The sequence below is a fragment of the Loxodonta africana genome, chromosome 10 (genome assembly GCF_030014295.1).
Source record: "Loxodonta africana isolate mLoxAfr1 chromosome 10, mLoxAfr1.hap2, whole genome shotgun sequence".
Lineage (NCBI taxonomy): Eukaryota > Metazoa > Chordata > Mammalia > Proboscidea > Elephantidae > Loxodonta > Loxodonta africana.
In genome coordinates this window covers 14,606,866-14,623,659 of record NC_087351.1, presented here as the reverse complement: position 1 = coordinate 14,623,659, position 16,794 = coordinate 14,606,866, and the positions used below count along the sequence as shown (strand labels likewise).

Below are 16,794 nucleotides of genomic sequence, written 5' to 3'. Positions count from 1 at the left end.
GGAAACCACAACTGTAAGTGTAGCCTCCACCGTGGGACATTCTTCACAGCACGCGCAGAGCCTTTGCAAGGGACACGGCCAGAGGCAGCCAGGGGAGTGGGGATGGAGACAGCGTGCCTGAGCATCTAAAGGGGTCGATATCAGGCCCTTCCCCGCTAAGAGGTTTAAGACTTGGCTATCAAGTTCATCCGAGGTGCAGCGGGGCCAATCCCTGTCCCTGGGCCTTCTTCCTTTCAGCAAACCCAGAGCTCTCCTTTTGAGACACAGGTGATAAAAGTGCTCATACCAACACCACCTGCCTGGCCTTCCCTTGCTGCAACTGGTCATCTCCGCCCTCTGACTTGGGATGTGATACGCTGCACTGGGCAAGCCATCCGAACACCGTTTGCTGGCAAGGACTCTAGCCCCTGGTTTGGTTCAAGGAAGCTGGAGGGCCCAGCTGGTTACCGTCCTCCAGAGGGATTGGAGCCTCTGCCCTGTTTCCGGACCAGGGAATCTGTCGTTAGGCTGCTGGTCATGTGGAGGCTCCTGGGAGTTCCAGGAACACTATTTCCTTTGCTCAAAGGGGAGCTCAAGGGAGAAGAGGCGCTTGAAGGTCCAAATTCAGCCAGGCCAGCAGGCCGAACAAGGGATGTCTGCAAAGGACTGCTGGCAGAGATTCCTGTGTGGATGGAGAGAGAGGCAAGAAGACTGTAAGCAACTGTCCTGCGTGAGCTGCCGTCCTGCCTCTGGCCCTGGTTATAGAGTCTGGGCCAGGAAAGAGATGGACGGGAAACCTCCACCTGGTCAACCTCTTCCTGGCACATGTGCTTGTTCTTCTGGTCAACTGTCTTTTCACCCAGCCTGCCTCACACTACCTCGTCCACATGGGGTAAACTGCCATCCTGGCGCTCAAGGGCAGAGCACACGCTATATGATCTGTGGAAGCCAAAGCTGTAGGATGAGATCTGCACTTTAATTAGACTCTGATGCCATTTTCTTCTTTCTTGGGACACCACTGTGATGAGCTGCCTCCCTCCTCATTTCAGAAGGTGTTCTCCACTTGCCGATCAGTCTGGCCAGAGGCCACAAGACTGCTCAGTCTCTGTCCTGTACCTAAACCAATGCAGTTCCCCTTGTGCTCTCTAAGACTAGCCACTCCCACTTGACAACTTAGTTCAAACCCGCCATCTGTGGTGATGGCTCCCCAGGCAACAATAAGCTCTCCTTTTTCACTTACAGCCACTCACTTACACCTGAAAACATGATATCTAATATGACTCATTTGTTTCTTGTATAGTGGTTTTACTTTACTAAAAAAGATTTCTAGGTGCTCGGTGGGCAGACACTGTTTCTCTTCTCATCCACAGCAGAACTGCAGGTAATCTCTGAGTTAGTCCTTTCCCTCATTCTCCATTCCCAACTACCAAGCTGTTAATCTTTCTTGTGACACTCTACCACCTGTTGACTCCTTTACCCCTCAGCCCCTCAGTCCAGGTCTCCACCAACAACCCTGATGACCGTCATGCTCTGTCCCACCCACAGGTGAGACCTTGCCATGGTCGCCTTGACAACTGGTGACTTTTTTCCAAGGATGTAATGTGCTGGCAAAAGGTTAAGAAACACTGGGCTAGGCCCTTCTACTTCATATTCGCTGAATGAACAAACAAATAAGGGCTGGGGTCCCTGCAGTAGGGTAAAGGAGAGGTGAGCTAACACTTACTGATCATGTACTAGAGGCCAAGCACTTTCCATTCAATAATGTGTTGACTTCTTACAACAACCCTATGAGCTAAATATTAACCCATGTTTTGAATGAGGAGAGAGTTCTGTAAATGGACTCTCTGACACCCATCTCTCTCCTCATCACTCTCAAAGTCCTGCATTCCACTGAGACAATCATCCTTCACGTCATGGTCCTGACAGTCCTGACAGCCACATCCCTTCTCAAACTTTGTGAATGACAGCTTGGCAGCCTTCTCATTATCAGGCCCAGTGGTTCCTCCCTTCTTCTGATCTACAACCTTTCCCTCTCTTTCCCCTTACCTGCATATCGCCTCGTATTCCTGTTAAACACATCCTACGTACAGCTCATATATCATATGCCTGTAATACTTCTACTATACGTCCTACTCCTAGCACACAGAGCACCGTAAGTGTTAACAAGCTACCCCAGATGACTGAAACATGGGTCTCAGAAAGAAATCAGTTCCCAAAGCAGGAAAAATTCTGAATGTTTCTGTAGCATGAAAATCCAGCTCTCTCTTTTTCAATTACTTCTAATTCAAAGGTGACCTTGTACCAAGTCACGAGGGCAAGAAGGAGATTTAAGACAGCTTGATGTGAAGAAAGAAGATTCTGATCTGGGCTCTGGGAAGTAGATGCCCTATCCCACCTGCTCTACCCGGTGGAATGTTCAATAGAGTATCCAGACTGTCCTCGGCCAGAACGGAGCCTGCGGCCCCCCGGCCTCCATACCTTTTGACACGTTGTACCCGTATGCAGCGTAGGCGGCTGCTGAGGCTGCTGCAGCCCCTGCTTTGGCTCCTGCCATGGCGGCAGCACTACCAGCTGTGGACTTGCGGCTCCGGCCTTTCCCTGCTCCTTTGGCTGTGCTGCCTGAACCTTTGGGGCGTCCTCGGCTTCGAGCTGAGTGACCACGTCCTGCAGCTGGCATTTCCTGAATGGAAATTCCTGTGGGAACAAATGGACAAAGAGGAAAAAAACGCAATTTCTTCACATGTTAACATAATCTTACTCTGGCAGGGAAAGCTGGTTCTCAGGGTGTTTGAGGCCTCTCTGGGAGGTGGCTGGGCCACTGAGCTGCACAGATATTAAGAATTCAAACAGTTCAAAACTGCCTGACCCCTCAAATTTCTTTTCTTTCCACAGCAGTCTCATCAGTTTTGCATTCTTGCTTTACACAGATCACTACTAAACAAAACCCAGGGACCTGCCACCTGTTTTGCACCTGCACACTTTTGCCAACGCACCCCTGGCCTTGGAGAGGCAACTTTTACCCCAAAGCTTCAAATCTAGGCTCCCAGGGAAACTGCAGCAACGTAGGCCCCACACAACAAAGTGGCCTCATTATAGCCAAGGAATAATGCTTGTCTTTGTTATTATTTTTTCAATTTACATGTAAACTCTTAAGGGTTGAGTGACCGGGCTACACTAAACAGTTCTAGAACCAAATTCGGTAAGGCTATGTCACAGATTAGGGATCTGGGATCACAGAATGTGCTTGGATACATCTGGAAATCATACCCACCAGCACAAAAGCTCACTTTAATCGAAAATTACAAAAATTAGGATGAAATGTGAAAGAGATGACTAGAAAACAAAGAAGTTTGAAATCTTTATAAAATTCTTATTTTGCTTTCCTTAAACCTTCTCTTTCTCCCTTTCATTTGACAGGCCATTGAAAGAATCATCGTATAAATTCTCTTTCTGGCTCCATTCCACTCTCCTTTAAAGAAAATGCCATAATCCTAGAAGGAATCAGGGCCTCACCCACATCAAACCCATGCTGTTCTCAAAGCACGGGGCCAGGCCCAAGCTGTGTGAGACAGCAGTGAACTTACCGTTCACGGTGTCTGAGACGGAGCCCGTCATGGAAGCAGGAGAGTTGGTGGCTCGGGACTGAGGTGCTGAGGAGGCTGGGTCATCCACAATGACCAGCATGTCACTGCTGCTCTCATCAGGGGGAATGGAGCCCGTGTGCAGCTCACTGCTGATGGAGATCTGGAGGGGCAAGGTCTGAGGTCACCACTGCTCGTGGTGCCCACAGCACCCACTGTGGGGAGCTGCCCAAGGCCCTTGCACCTGGGTGGGAACAGGCTTCGTGGGTCCTGTCACTAATTCTCTCTTCTTCCTGGCTTTCTTGCTGCCGATTAGATCAAAGACTGAACAAACAGGGATCAGAGAAGCCAGCCTGTCCTCGTTTGCTTTGCTCCTTGTGGATCCCAGGTGCAACCCCTTCTACAAGGCAGGAGGATTCGAGGAGAACCATGGGTTGCTCAGCAGTGTGTCCCTGCTCCTAGGTCAAGACACAGTCCCCACTGCTGCAATGAACCATCTCCCAGGAGCCTCACCTCACTGAAGGCGCTGGGCATGGCAGAGTCCACACCAGCGAAGGAGTCATCCCTCACCTCACTGAAGGGGCTGGGCATGGCAGAGTCCACACTAATGAAGGGGTCATCCCTCACCTCACTGAAGGGGCTGGGCATGGCAGAGTCCACACTAATGAAGGGGTCATCCCTCACCTCACTGAAGGGGCTGGGCATGGCAGAGCCCACACCAACGAAGGAGTCATCCCTCACCTCACTGAAGGGGCTGGGCATGGCAGAGTCCACACTAATGAAGGAGTCATCCCTCACCTCACTGAAGGGGCTGGGCATGGCAGAGTCCACATTAATGAAGGGGTCATCCCTCACCTCACTGAAGGGGCTGGGCATGGCAGAGTCCACACTAATGAAGGGGTCATCCCTCACCTCACTGAAGGGGCTGGGCATGGCAGAGTCCACACTAATGAAGGAGTCATCCCTCACCTCACTGAAGGGGCTGGGCATGGCAGAGTCCACACTAATGAAGGAGTCATCCCTCACCTCACTGAAGGGGCTGGGCATGGCAGAGTCCACACTAATGAAGGGGTCATCCCTCACCTCACTGAAGGGGCTGGGCATGGCAGAGTCCACACTAATGAAGGAGTCATCCCTCACCTCACTGAAGGGGCTGGGCATGGCAGAGTCCACACTAATGAAGGAGTCATCCCCATCAGCAGAGAGGTTGGAGTTATCAGCCGAGGGAACAAATGGGATCACCAGGTTCACACCCTCCTTTCTCCTTTTGCCATCCAATTCATCTTCCTTTTTCTTCTGGGAACACGCACATCAGGAAAAATGGAAAAAGTATGAGAACAGGGACTGACAGAAGAGTGGGACTGGGAAGAAAATGAGGACAGAACTTTCGTTCTTTATAAACATCTATATTTCATTATTTTCGAATATCACATTTTTAGGAAAGAAAAAGCTCATAAGAAAGGAGGAAAAATGTGGCATAATAAGAACTTAAAAGGTAGGCCAGTCACACTGAACCAGAGCCACAGCAGGCCTGATCCTCACGGGGCACGGGCGGGTCCAGACTCCGGTGCGCCCAAGCTGCAGCACCACACTTGTCAGGGGCTGAATTAAGGCCCTTGCAGAAAGGCAGGGCCAGTGCTTTCAATATACTTTATGTACATTTGTTTTCACTCTGTCTTTTTTTAAAATGTGCCACATGAAAAAGAGGACCTCATTACACCCAAGGAATAATGGGTTGTTTTTGTCCTTTTTTCCATTTACATGTAAACTCTTAAGGGTTGAGTGACCACGCTACACTGAACAGTTCTAGAACCACATTCGGTAAGACTATGTTTTTTTATGTCACAGATTAGGGATCTGGGATCACAGAATGTGCTTGGATACGTCTGGGAATCATACCTACCTACTATACCTAACTGCATTTGTGCCTACACCTGTATTAGGGTTACCATGGTATTGTCTTTGTGCAATTAATATTACTGTACCTTTAACTGAAAGTTCTATACTTGGAGTAGAGATGACATCTAATGCAAACTCTGTAAAGCCTACAATGTTTTGCATGAGAAATCCACGTTCCTTTTCTTCTTTGATATTACTTCTGGATGTTAAAGCTTTTTTTTTTATTCTAAATACTAGGAAGTAATGTGCTAGATACTGATGGTGGAGTCATGAAAGACAACCTGAGGAAATGGGAGAGATGGCAGCCCAGGCTAGGATGGGCTTGAATTCCTAGGATTCTTCAGCTATGTAAATGAAGTGAGTACCAGGGACATCCTTCAGACTAGAAATGGCGGTGCTTAGCAGCAGGCTTAATTTACAACAGGAACAGTTGGTAAGTCTACTGGAAGATGATATAATACAGACATGGCCAAAGAGACACGTGGCCCTAACACTAAGCTTGGATAAGGAGAAGATGACCTCCACTTAAGCAGAAAGTTTTACTATGTGGCCAGACAATATACTTCAGGCAAACCAAACTGACCAAGGAAATGGGTCAGGGACAAGGGTAGGGCTGGAGGATCAGAGCTATGGAGACGCCTGAAGGTCAGATGGCTATCTTGTTCAAGACTAGGGCTCACATATGAATGAATAAACAAATTATGGTAAATATACACAATAGAGTATTACACAACCATGAAGAACAATTATGAATCCTCGAAACATCTCACAACATAGATGGATCTGGAGGGCATCATGCCAAGTGAAATAAGGCAGTCACAAAAGGACAAATATTATATGAGACCACTATTTTCAGAACTCAAGAGAAGGTTTACACAGAAAAAAACATTCTTTGATGGTTATGACGGTGGGGAGGGAGGGAGAGGGAAAATCACTAACTAGATGGTAGACAAATGTCAACTTCGGTGAAGGGAAGGACAACACACAATATAGGGGAAGTCAGCACAACTGGACCAAAGCAAATGCATAGAAGTTTCCTAGACATATCCAAATACTTTGAGGGATCGAGTGGCAGGAGCTGGGATCTGGGGACCGTAGTCTAAGGGGACGTATAGGTCAACTGATATAACACAGTTCATAAAGAAAATGGTCTACACCCTATTTTGATGAGTAGCATCTGGGGTCTTAAAAGCTTGCGAGCAGCCATCTGAGACACATCTATTTGTCCCGTCCCATCCAGAGCAAAGGAGGATGAAGAAAACCAAATACACAAAGAAAATATGTGTCTAAAGGATTAAAAGACAATGTGAACCACAGACCCCCCCAGGGTGAGCCCAGAAGAACTAGATGGTGCCTGGCTACCACCAACAGCTCTGACAGGGATCACAACAGACAGTCCCAGATAAAACGGGAGAAAAACGTAGAACAGAGTTCGAATTTATGAAAAAAGACCAGACTTACTGGTCTGACAGAGACTGGCGGAACCCCTGAGACTGTGGCCCCCAGACACTCTGGTAACTCAGAACTGAAACCACTCCTGAAGCCAACTTTTCACACAAAGATTAGACAGACCTATAAAACAAAAAATAACACAAGCAAGGAATGTGCTTCTTAGATCAGTCAAATACACAAGACCAAATGGGCAGCTCCTGCCCAAAAGCAAGGTGAGAAGGCAAGAAGCAAGAGAACTAGATGAATGGCCACAGGGAACCCAGGGTGGAAAGCAGCAGCTGTTATCACATTGTGGGGATGGCAATCAATGTCTCAAACCAATGCATGTATACATTTTTGAATGAATTTAACTTGAGCTGTAAACTTTCACCTAAAGCACAACTGATAATAACTTAACAGCCTGTGGCATAATAAGTCCAGGAACCTAGACAGAACTAATTGGCTGACTCCTGAAACGGGTGTAAGTCCTGAAGGTTTCCCTTCAATTTACGTGCCAGTAAAGACTGGGGAGAAGAATGACTGATAAAACTCTTTGGTAGAAACAGCAAGATATGGAGAAATTAAGGAAAACTACATTCCCTTTATAGCAACCCTAATGGGCTAAAGCAGGAAAAATGAAAATGGAGAAAAAAGCTAGGTGAAATTCTTGGAGTGTACTGGAGAAAAAGAGAGGGTCAGAATGGTCAGCGATTTACTTTTCCAATAACAGATGACTCTGAATGGTACACACGTGGAATTATGGTAGAAGAATTGGCTCTGATGTGCTCTTATGTTCTTTCTAAGATTCTGTGAACTCTAATAATCTATGTAACAGCCACCATACCCATATTTAGCCTTACGCTTTGAAATGGCCCAGACGAATGGTTCCTACAATTAAACTGTGAACACAGATAGGGTTGGTCTGTGCTGTGAGTACAGGTCTACCAGGGCCACAGTACTCTCAAGCATTTCTCCTGATCAAATGTCAGTCAGCACAGACCTGCTGTGATCACACACAGCTGGAGCTGGATACCAACCAGTGATGACAAGCCCTGTACTCCTCAGCCTGGTCTGTAGGCCCCCCACCCCCACTGGCCCCCCAGGGTAGAGATACCTTCTCTGCGTACTTCTCCCGTTTACGCTTGCGCTCTTTCACTCGGTTGGTTTCCTCCTGCTGCCGTTTCTCTTCCTGTCGCAGTCTCACTACCAAGAAAATTAAGTAAGATCTGAAGAATCTCCAACCTGTACCAATCATACTTTACGGAATTTTTTATTCTTGCATTTCCAGCAAGTGGTATCACAGAAAAAATTTTGAAAAGAAAACTAACATTTCTAGCTGGATACACCTATATACTGTCAAAAGAAATTTCACTCTTACATGCATTAAAAGATGCATCTAATCCTATTTCTACTCTGAAACTAAGGTGACCGCGTATCCTCTGATGTTTATGTTCCAAGGTACAACTTTGATCTGTCTAAAGCAGGTAACTAGGGGCTTTCTAACCTAGAGAAAGAATATAGTTCTTGGATACTCCGCAGCTTTTGGGCTCAACGATGGTTCAGTTTAATTATTACAGGCCTCTCCTTGCCCTTTTTTTTTTTTCCTTTTCTTTTCTTTCCAGCCTTTTCGAATCTCTGCATTGAACAGACCAGGTATGGCTGTAGAGGTCCGAAAGGTATATCAGACGATGATGGCAACAGTGAGAACCATGAACTTATTTTGGTGTTATGCCGTGGAAGTCTTCAGAAGGCTCACCCCTAAGTTTGAAACTCACTGTTCTCAAAGGCCAGAAATAATGGGAAAGGGGTTTGCATGTTACAGCAGCGCTTCTCCAACTTTTCCCCAGAAACATCTCTCAGGGCAGAACAGAGTAAATTCGTAACTGGTGGGGAGTCTAGGGATATAGCCTTCCTACAGCAAGCTACACGTTTATTTGAAATTACATTTATTTTAAAAATACATGTAAATTTTGCCTTTTACTTCACAACACATCTTTGTTAGGACTTTAATATAAAATATTAATACAAAAAGTTTCCCCCAGATAAACCTTTGGCTTTCCCTACTCTTGGCACCCAATCAAGTAGCCCTTCCATTTTCAGATGTGTGTGGGGCTAGAGAAACATATATTACAGGGCAAGAGAGAACATTAAGAGGTTTAAAGTACGTACGCTTCTTCTCCAACTCTTCATCATCTAGAAGAAGACTAACCACCTCTTTGGGTTTCAAGGTATCCGGTTTGAAGTTACCGCCTGAAATCACCATCCGCTGAATCTGTACCAAAGCAGATCAAAATGTCACCACCAGGCATCTGTTCCCATATGGCAAATATCCAGAAAGAAACACCCTTCTCAACTGTCCTCAGGTGAGGCCTCTGGTCTTCCTATTCTTGTTTATCTGACAGGCTCATCCAGAGTATTCATCTAACAGAAAGGACAATGAGAACTTCTAGGCTTAGGACTGCCAGAATATCCAATAATACTGAATCAGGGTTGAAAAAACCAAAAACAATCATTTCGTTGGAAACTAGTAAATTGGTGTACATCTCAGAGGCAGATCAAGTTGAGAGTACTAGTATAAGAGCGCAAATGTCATTCTTTCTTCCTTTGAATGTGAGACCACATCAAACATGAAAGCCACTTCTGTTATCAGGGTTTCCATATGAACAACAGCTGAATCTTGGCAATGGACACCATTCTGGTGGAAGAGTAAGGAATGGCCTGGGCAGCTGATAGTGCTATTGTACAGAACCTTACTTTATTTTCTATTCAGAAGAAATTCTAGCTCCTTCATGATCAATGAAAGGCAAGAGAGCCTTAAAAAGTCTTAGCCTAGTCAATGTGGTTGGATTTTCTATCTTCTCCACCAGTATATTAATTCCTTTGTCTTGTGCTTACCTCACTCTTCTCCTTGGCTCTCTGAAGAATGCGTTCTTCAATGGTGCCTTTGCAGATGAGCCGGTACACGGTAACCTGCTTTGTCTGCCCCAAGCGGTGGGCTCTGTCCATGGCTTGCTGGTCCACAGTGGGGTTCCAGTCGCTGTCATAGAAAATCACCTATATAGGCAAGACGAAGATACAGCAAGGACTGAGTCACTCTCTGGGCAGGCCAGGAATTCTGCGAGCAACCCAGCCCCTCATCTATCTGTAATAGTTTGATGCCAGGTTTCTCTTTGTGATATTAAGATGGAGAGGATATCAAGTCACAAGACCAAGCCACTCCTTCACTTGCCCTGGGCAAAAAAGACGTGTTCCTGGCTTTTTTCACAGTGTTTATTTAAAAAGAGCAATAAATATGAACAGTTAACACTTGGGGCTTACTGTCTGCCAGACACTGTTTTAAATGAGTTATGTGTGTTAACCTAACGGAACTTCATAACCATCCCATGACGTGTACTATTAAGGCCCCTACTTTATAGATGAGAAAGCTGAGGCCCAGAAAAGTAGAGGATTTTATTTATCTAAGATCACATAGCCTAAGTAAGTGGTAGGCCTGGGACGTGAGGGAGTGAAAGTCTTCCTTTTAACACTGGGCCTACCTTGGTATTCTCAGGGAGATCTGCTCCTACCAACAGGGTCATTTCCTGTCCCATGAATTCCAAGGAAGCAATGTTTAAAAGGTTCCCTGGATGCTACTTTCAGCTTGTTGAACAACAAACAAACAAAAATGTAGAACCCCCGCAAGTAATCCTAAAACCAACAGACTCCTGAGACATTAGCCTTTAAGGCTGCTATCCACCACAGCTGACCTACTGAAAAAAATCTAGTTCAAAATGGTCGTCCCTCATCTCTCATGCATTCTCCTCTATATCCAACCAACTCACTGAATTCTGCCAGTGCTTCTTTAGAAATGAACCTATGTTTTGCACAGCTCCACTGTCACTATCCTCACCATGATGCCTGGATCACTGATGCTGTTAATCTAGCAGGCTTAGGGGATCTCAGTCTCTTTCTTCTTCAGTCTGCCCTGGGTACCTCTGTAGACAAACCTTCCCTGCTACAGACCACTCCACCTCTCTGCCACTTATGTTGTAACCAATCAAGTCCAAACCCCTCTAAATAATTGGGCCCTGTTCTGCCGAGCCAATTTCATTTTCTATTCTTTCCCAAAACAATTCTGGTTCCCTTTTTAGGCAGACAGGTTTTTTCAGTGTTCATCTTTTATATCACATCTGTTTGCACCTCTTTTTGCTCAAGCTGTTTCTCTGACCTAGAATCCCTCAACTCTTCTCTATTGGTCCTTTAAAGTTCAGTTCAAGCTTCACCACTGCCAGGAAGGCCTCCCTGATTTCTCTAGCCTATAATAATGTGCCCTTTTCCTGAATTTTTTATTAGAAATAATAATAATAATGGCTGAAATCTACTGGCACCAGTGTGCGAACGTATCTCAGTGAATTCTCACAAAGACTATGTATTTCCTCCCTCTTTTGAGTAAGGATGGAGCCCTGGTGGCGCAGTGGTTAAGTGCTTGGCTGCTAACCAAAAGGTCAGTGGTTTGGACCCGCCAGCTGTTCTGCAGAAGAAAGATGTGGCAGTCTGCTTCCATAAAGATTACAGCCTTGGGAAACCCTATGGGGCAGTTCTACTCTGTGCTATAGGGTCGCTATGAGTCGACTTGATGGCAGTGGGGTTTTGTTGTTACAAATAAGGGGCTAGCTTGAAATCATGGTGAGTGGTTGACCTGAGGCGCGACCTACAAGTGTCCTCTCACACCTGCACCATTACCACCACCATGCACTGCTTACCCTAGTTCAGAGTCCCCACTTGATCAGTGAACAGTTGCCAATTATTTCACGTGTGCTATATTTTAACTCTCCCCACGTAGTCCTAAGAGGACAGGCTCCATTTATCAGTGCAAAATAGATCCCAACAAATACTAGTTGGTTGATTCTGCAAAATCTAAGGGGATTGACCAAAACTAGACAGACTCTAAAAATGTAAACTGAACACTGATTTATCTCTCTTTAGACTTTTTCTCTATAACGCTTTTCCCCTCGCTTAACACTATCCCCAAGTGATTTTTCTCATGTAAAAACAGAGGCAATTTTTCTAACTATTCTCGGGAGAATTCAGGTCTGGGTGAAGACGGACAATAGGCATCAGCATTTTCGGTGCTCTTGTCTCTACCAGTAAGAACCTCCCCTGGCTCTCTCTTACGGCATGCCTTTCATCTTACTTTTATATGACATATAAATCCCTCAGTTTTTAGCACAGGTTAGAACCCTTGGGGAGAGAACTGCTGGCTCCTTGCCAAAGTGAAAGCTCATTATCACTCCACGGTATCCACAGACTTAAGATCTGGAAGTAAACAATGCTTGCCCCATGTAGAGAAATACAGCAAAACTGACCATAGAACATTTGGGAGTTTCAACGGGATAAGCAAAATTCTAGTAAATACAGTTTAAACTTTTGGGAAGAACAAAAGAAGTGAGGACAGAGTTAAGTAAAAGACTTCCAGTTGGACACAGGGACGATTACTTGTCCAGTAGACCTAGAATGACCACGTATGTAAAAACTGGGGGCTGATGTCATACATACAAGACAGTGCCTTGATCTGGCCAAGCCTGAGGCAATGGTTCGGCATGAACGCATAATGGGGAATTTTATATTATGAATCACTTCGTAAGTGTTTACCATTTACATTTTTTTCGTGAAAATCTTAGAGGCAAGCAGACCTGATTCAACCTAGGTTCTTTCGAACTCACCAAAAGTAAGAAGATTAAAACCTAAGGAGATAGGTTTGAAATTTTAACTTCAAAACAAAAAAAACAAAACAAAACAAACCTGTTGGCTATTTACTCTGTAAATGGATTAAAAGAGTTAGGGGCATTTGGGAGGAAAAGAGAATGCAGTACGATTGTACTTAGAAAAATATTTACCCAGAGAGAAAGAAAATGAAATATATAACAGTTAAAAGATTAAAACACAGCATTAAGAGTGTGAGAGCTAAAAACCAAGTCAGATGAACGGTTACTATCTAACTTGACAACAAAACAAACACTGAATCAGCCACGACATGAACTGGGGGCAATGTTGGGGGTGACAATGCCTACCACAGTGGGACAAAGACGACACCTGTATTTGGTAGTCAGGTTTATAGAGCTTAGAGAAACATTCTAGAGAAAAACAAGTAGCAATTAAAGGACCAGAACTGACCTAACTAGGAAAGATTAAAGCAAGTCAATCCACAAAGCGTGGCCCAGCAATGACTAAGGGGAAATACATTAATAGCACCTTCACGAGTTGTGAGTTGTAAACACCAAGCTCGGGAGTTGTGGGACAGAGAGTGAGAGCTGAGATGCGGTGGAGGGGCCCTGCTACACAGGTCAACGATAGGAGGTTCCAGGGCATGAGGGAGTGAAATGGAAAACAGGAAAATTTAGAGAAGAACAACCGGAAAAAGTTGGACCAACACTTGGAGGGTGGGGCTCTTTTCCCCCAAGAGAATGGGTGGAAGTTCAGTCCCTTGGAAAAGCTGAAAGCTGTCCCCTGCCATCTCATGGGACATTAGGACTGCTCATATTGCTAACTAAAGGACAAAAAGTTCTTCATTCTCTCGCAGCATGTACGCATCTAAAACAGGTCTGACATAGAAACAAAAACAAATGGCACCATTTTTAGCAATCACTAAGTACACAGAGTCAATCACAAAGCTATCCCTACACTTCAGGAAGAACACAAGAACAAAGGAAAACAAGGACAGTAAGGGGCAGCTGCCATTAATCACACGCTAAAGTCATGTTTTCACTAACACACTGGGCCAGACTCCCACTGTTTATGAATACGTGTTTACATATGCAAATACCAACAAGCTGCATTCTCAGTCACAAGACATTAAGTCAGTTCTGACATTTTAGGCTAACCTCTTCCTTGTCCATAAATGGTCCAGGGGATCTCCCAAAGCTAAATAAATCTCAGGGCAAAGGAAAAATGCAAGGCAAAGCAGTTAAGCCTATTGTGTCTCTAATTTTAATACACCCAAAGCAGCACCTACGAATTTATTCCAATCTTGCTGCCCTATTTTTCTAGGGAATGTACAAGGAGCTCCTAATTTACAAGTGAATCCCCCAGAAATTAAATATAAATGATTCAGAACTCAGAATATCCTGGGCATTTGTCTCTAGGCCCCAGAATGAAAAGATATTCCTGCTTCTACCTCTCCAGCTGTCGGTGGTGGTAGTCGTTGTTGGATGCAGTCAAGTCAGTTCCAACTCACAGCGACCCCATGTGACAGAGTAGAATTGCCCCTTGGCTATAATCTTTACGAAAGCAGATCTCCAGGTTTGTCTCCTGCTGAGCTGCTGGGTGGGTTCAAACCACCAACCTTTCGGTTGGCAGCTAAGTGCTTAACTGCGGCACCTCCAGAGCTCCTTGGCTGTCGGTTAGGGGCCCACTTCTGGTTCTCTACAGCCAGTAGGAACTCCTTAGCCTCACACAGGAAGCGTGATGAGGATCCCGCCACCCCAAATCTGCTCATTTCTTTGATGATGCAAATGAGTGACTCAGGAACTTGTCCTTAAGAAACCAGAGACCAAACCCTAGACAGGCAGCCTGAGAAGACGGGAAATAGATTTTAATCAAATGAACATATGCTAGACTTCCCTGAGAGACCTCATCAAGCCTCTATAACCTGATGGCTCCAAAATACATGTGCAGCCCCAATCTTTCTCCTGAACTCCAGACTCTGCTGCTGCCTCAAACCTGTTCCTAGCTCCTCTTCCTCCTATCAATAACTGGTATCGCCATCATTCCAGTTGCTCATGTCAAATACTGTGGAGTCAGTCGTCCTCGATGCTTCCTGTACACCCCACACCCAAGCTAGCAGCAAACTGTTAGCTCCATCAACAAAATACATGCAGATTCCAATTATTTCTCACCATCTCTGCTGCTTCGCTCCTTGTCCATGTCACCATTACTTTGTCTCTAACTCCTAACTGGTCTTCATGCTTTTACCTTTCTCCCCTACAGCCCCCTAGAAGCCAGGGGGATGCGTTAAAATACCAAGCCAGATTACACTACTCCTCTGCTCCAGTTCTTCCCATGGCCTCTCATCTGCAAGTCTTCACTGCAGCCTACTAAGCCCCACAGGGTCTGCTTCTGCGACACCCATCCCAAGCTCACACCACTCTTCCCTCGTTCATTCCATTCTGCCTACTCTGGGCTCCCGGCTGTTGTGTGTGACTGCACCAAGCATGTTCTCACCTCAGGACTCTGCACTCATCTCCTCTGCTTGGAGTGCTCTTCTTTCTGCCAGATACGTGCTTTTGGCTTGCTTCCTCACTTTCTTCAGGTCTTGGTTCAAGTGTCACCTTGCTGGAGAGGCCTTATCAGCCCACAGAGAACACCAGCCCCTGATCACTCTGTCGCTCCTTACCTGCTGCATTCCTTTCCACAGCATTCATATTCTTTATTAACATTTTTATTTTGTTTATAGTCTATCTTCCCCTGGTAGAAATGTAAGTTCTAGAAACTATAAGGACAAAAATAGAACTCTGGCTGCGTGTGGCTAAAACAGCGGAATTCCTAGTAGCCAAAATAGTGCCTGGCCTTTGGTGGATGCTCATTAAACATCTGTCGGATGAGTGAACGAACTGTTCCAGGCATGAGAAATGCAGACATGACACTTCCTCCCATTGAAGAGCTGAGTCTAGTATGTAACATACTTAATCACGATATAGTGTGGTTAACTTGAGCAGAGGGAGGGGTCAGTGTTGTAAAGAACAAGCAGGGATTTACAAGGAAAAGAGAAGGCTCACAGGGCATTCTACGCTGAGGGAACAGTTTGTACAACAGTGTAATACAGCATGGTGTCTTCAGGAACTACAGGTCAATCGTTATTTCTGGAACATAAATTTTGGAAGGGGAAGTGGTCTGGCAATTAGGCTGGAAAGGGAGATAAAGGCCACAAAATGAAGGGTCTTATATGCTGTACAAAGGAGTTTATACTTTATTTTGTACATGAGGGAGAATCCCTGAAGAGTTTTAAGCAAAGGAGTGAGATGATTAGTGAAGAAGGGTATAGACAACCTAACAGAGCAGCAGCATAGAAAGAATGGACTTGGACGAACAGTAACGGGCTGGGGGCTGAGACTGGAGGCCAAAAGATCAGCTAGGAGAAAGTGATGAATCTTGCACTCACATTAAGAATATGACTAAGCTGGGACTGTATGGAATACTTCAATAGTAGAGAAAGCAGAGAAACAAGCAGAACAAGGAGAAAGGGTAAGTTTATGCTATCTGATAAGGCACCAGGTCAGCTACCACATCAGAGAACCCACAAGAACAATATCTACTACAACCGACAGTCTTTCCATAAAATGCTGGCAGTTAATGATGTGTGTTAGATACAGCATTTCCGCAGCTAGGACTCCAGTGGTTGTCAGACCCTGAAGCCCTGGGTGAACGGCTGAAGAGTTTTAGATGCCAAGGAAGGTACAACTGAGTCCTACAGATGATATTCTATCCAGTGATATTACACAATTTCTTTTCACTCTTGCGGACAGGCAATTCTACTGCATAGCAGTTACAAAAAGCAAGAGTGGATACAGCCCAGGAGCGGAGACTAGGAAACATGGGTCTAGTTCCAGCTCTGCTGCTGTCAATCTGTTCAAACCTCTTCAGGCCTGAACCTCCACGCTCCACGGTCTCCTAAGTTTGCATCCTACTCACCCTTGTGGGGATTTTGATGCTTTGATTTTATGGAGAGGCACATAAAGTGACACTTTCAGAGTCATGCCTTTTATAAAACAATTTCCCACTTACGGATTTTTAAGGTTATTGAAATTGTTATTAAATATATTTGAATACTGGGGATAATCATGAAATTCAAAAAGAATGCTCTTCCCCCTTTCAGAGGAGGGATTATTTCTCCAGGGAGACTGGGTATGAAAGGATGAATAATTTGTTG

At 45.2% G+C, this 16,794-nt stretch overlaps 1 protein-coding gene across 3 annotated transcripts in view; it reads right to left on the bottom strand.

Moving 5' to 3' along the window:
* Positions 1–320: 320 nt before the first annotated feature.
* The window catches only part of INO80 (INO80 complex ATPase subunit), a 134,350-nt gene continuing 117,876 nt past the window's right edge, over positions 321–16,794 (bottom strand). For 2 of the 3 annotated variants that reach the window (XM_003418664.4, XM_023558669.2), the window contains exons 30-36: positions 9,786–9,944; positions 9,060–9,162; positions 8,005–8,093; positions 4,701–4,856; positions 3,564–3,723; positions 2,458–2,673; positions 321–661 (exon numbers count right to left, since the gene is read on the bottom strand). In XM_003418664.4, coding sequence (XP_003418712.1) covers positions 444–661; positions 2,458–2,673; positions 3,564–3,723; positions 4,701–4,856; positions 8,005–8,093; positions 9,060–9,162; positions 9,786–9,944 — 1,101 coding nt within the window. In that variant the 3' untranslated portion in view covers positions 321–443. The remainder of the gene's footprint in view (positions 662–2,457; positions 2,674–3,563; positions 3,724–4,700; positions 4,857–8,004; positions 8,094–9,059; positions 9,163–9,785; positions 9,945–16,794) is intronic. The other variant, XM_010598353.3, reaches the window with a different exon arrangement.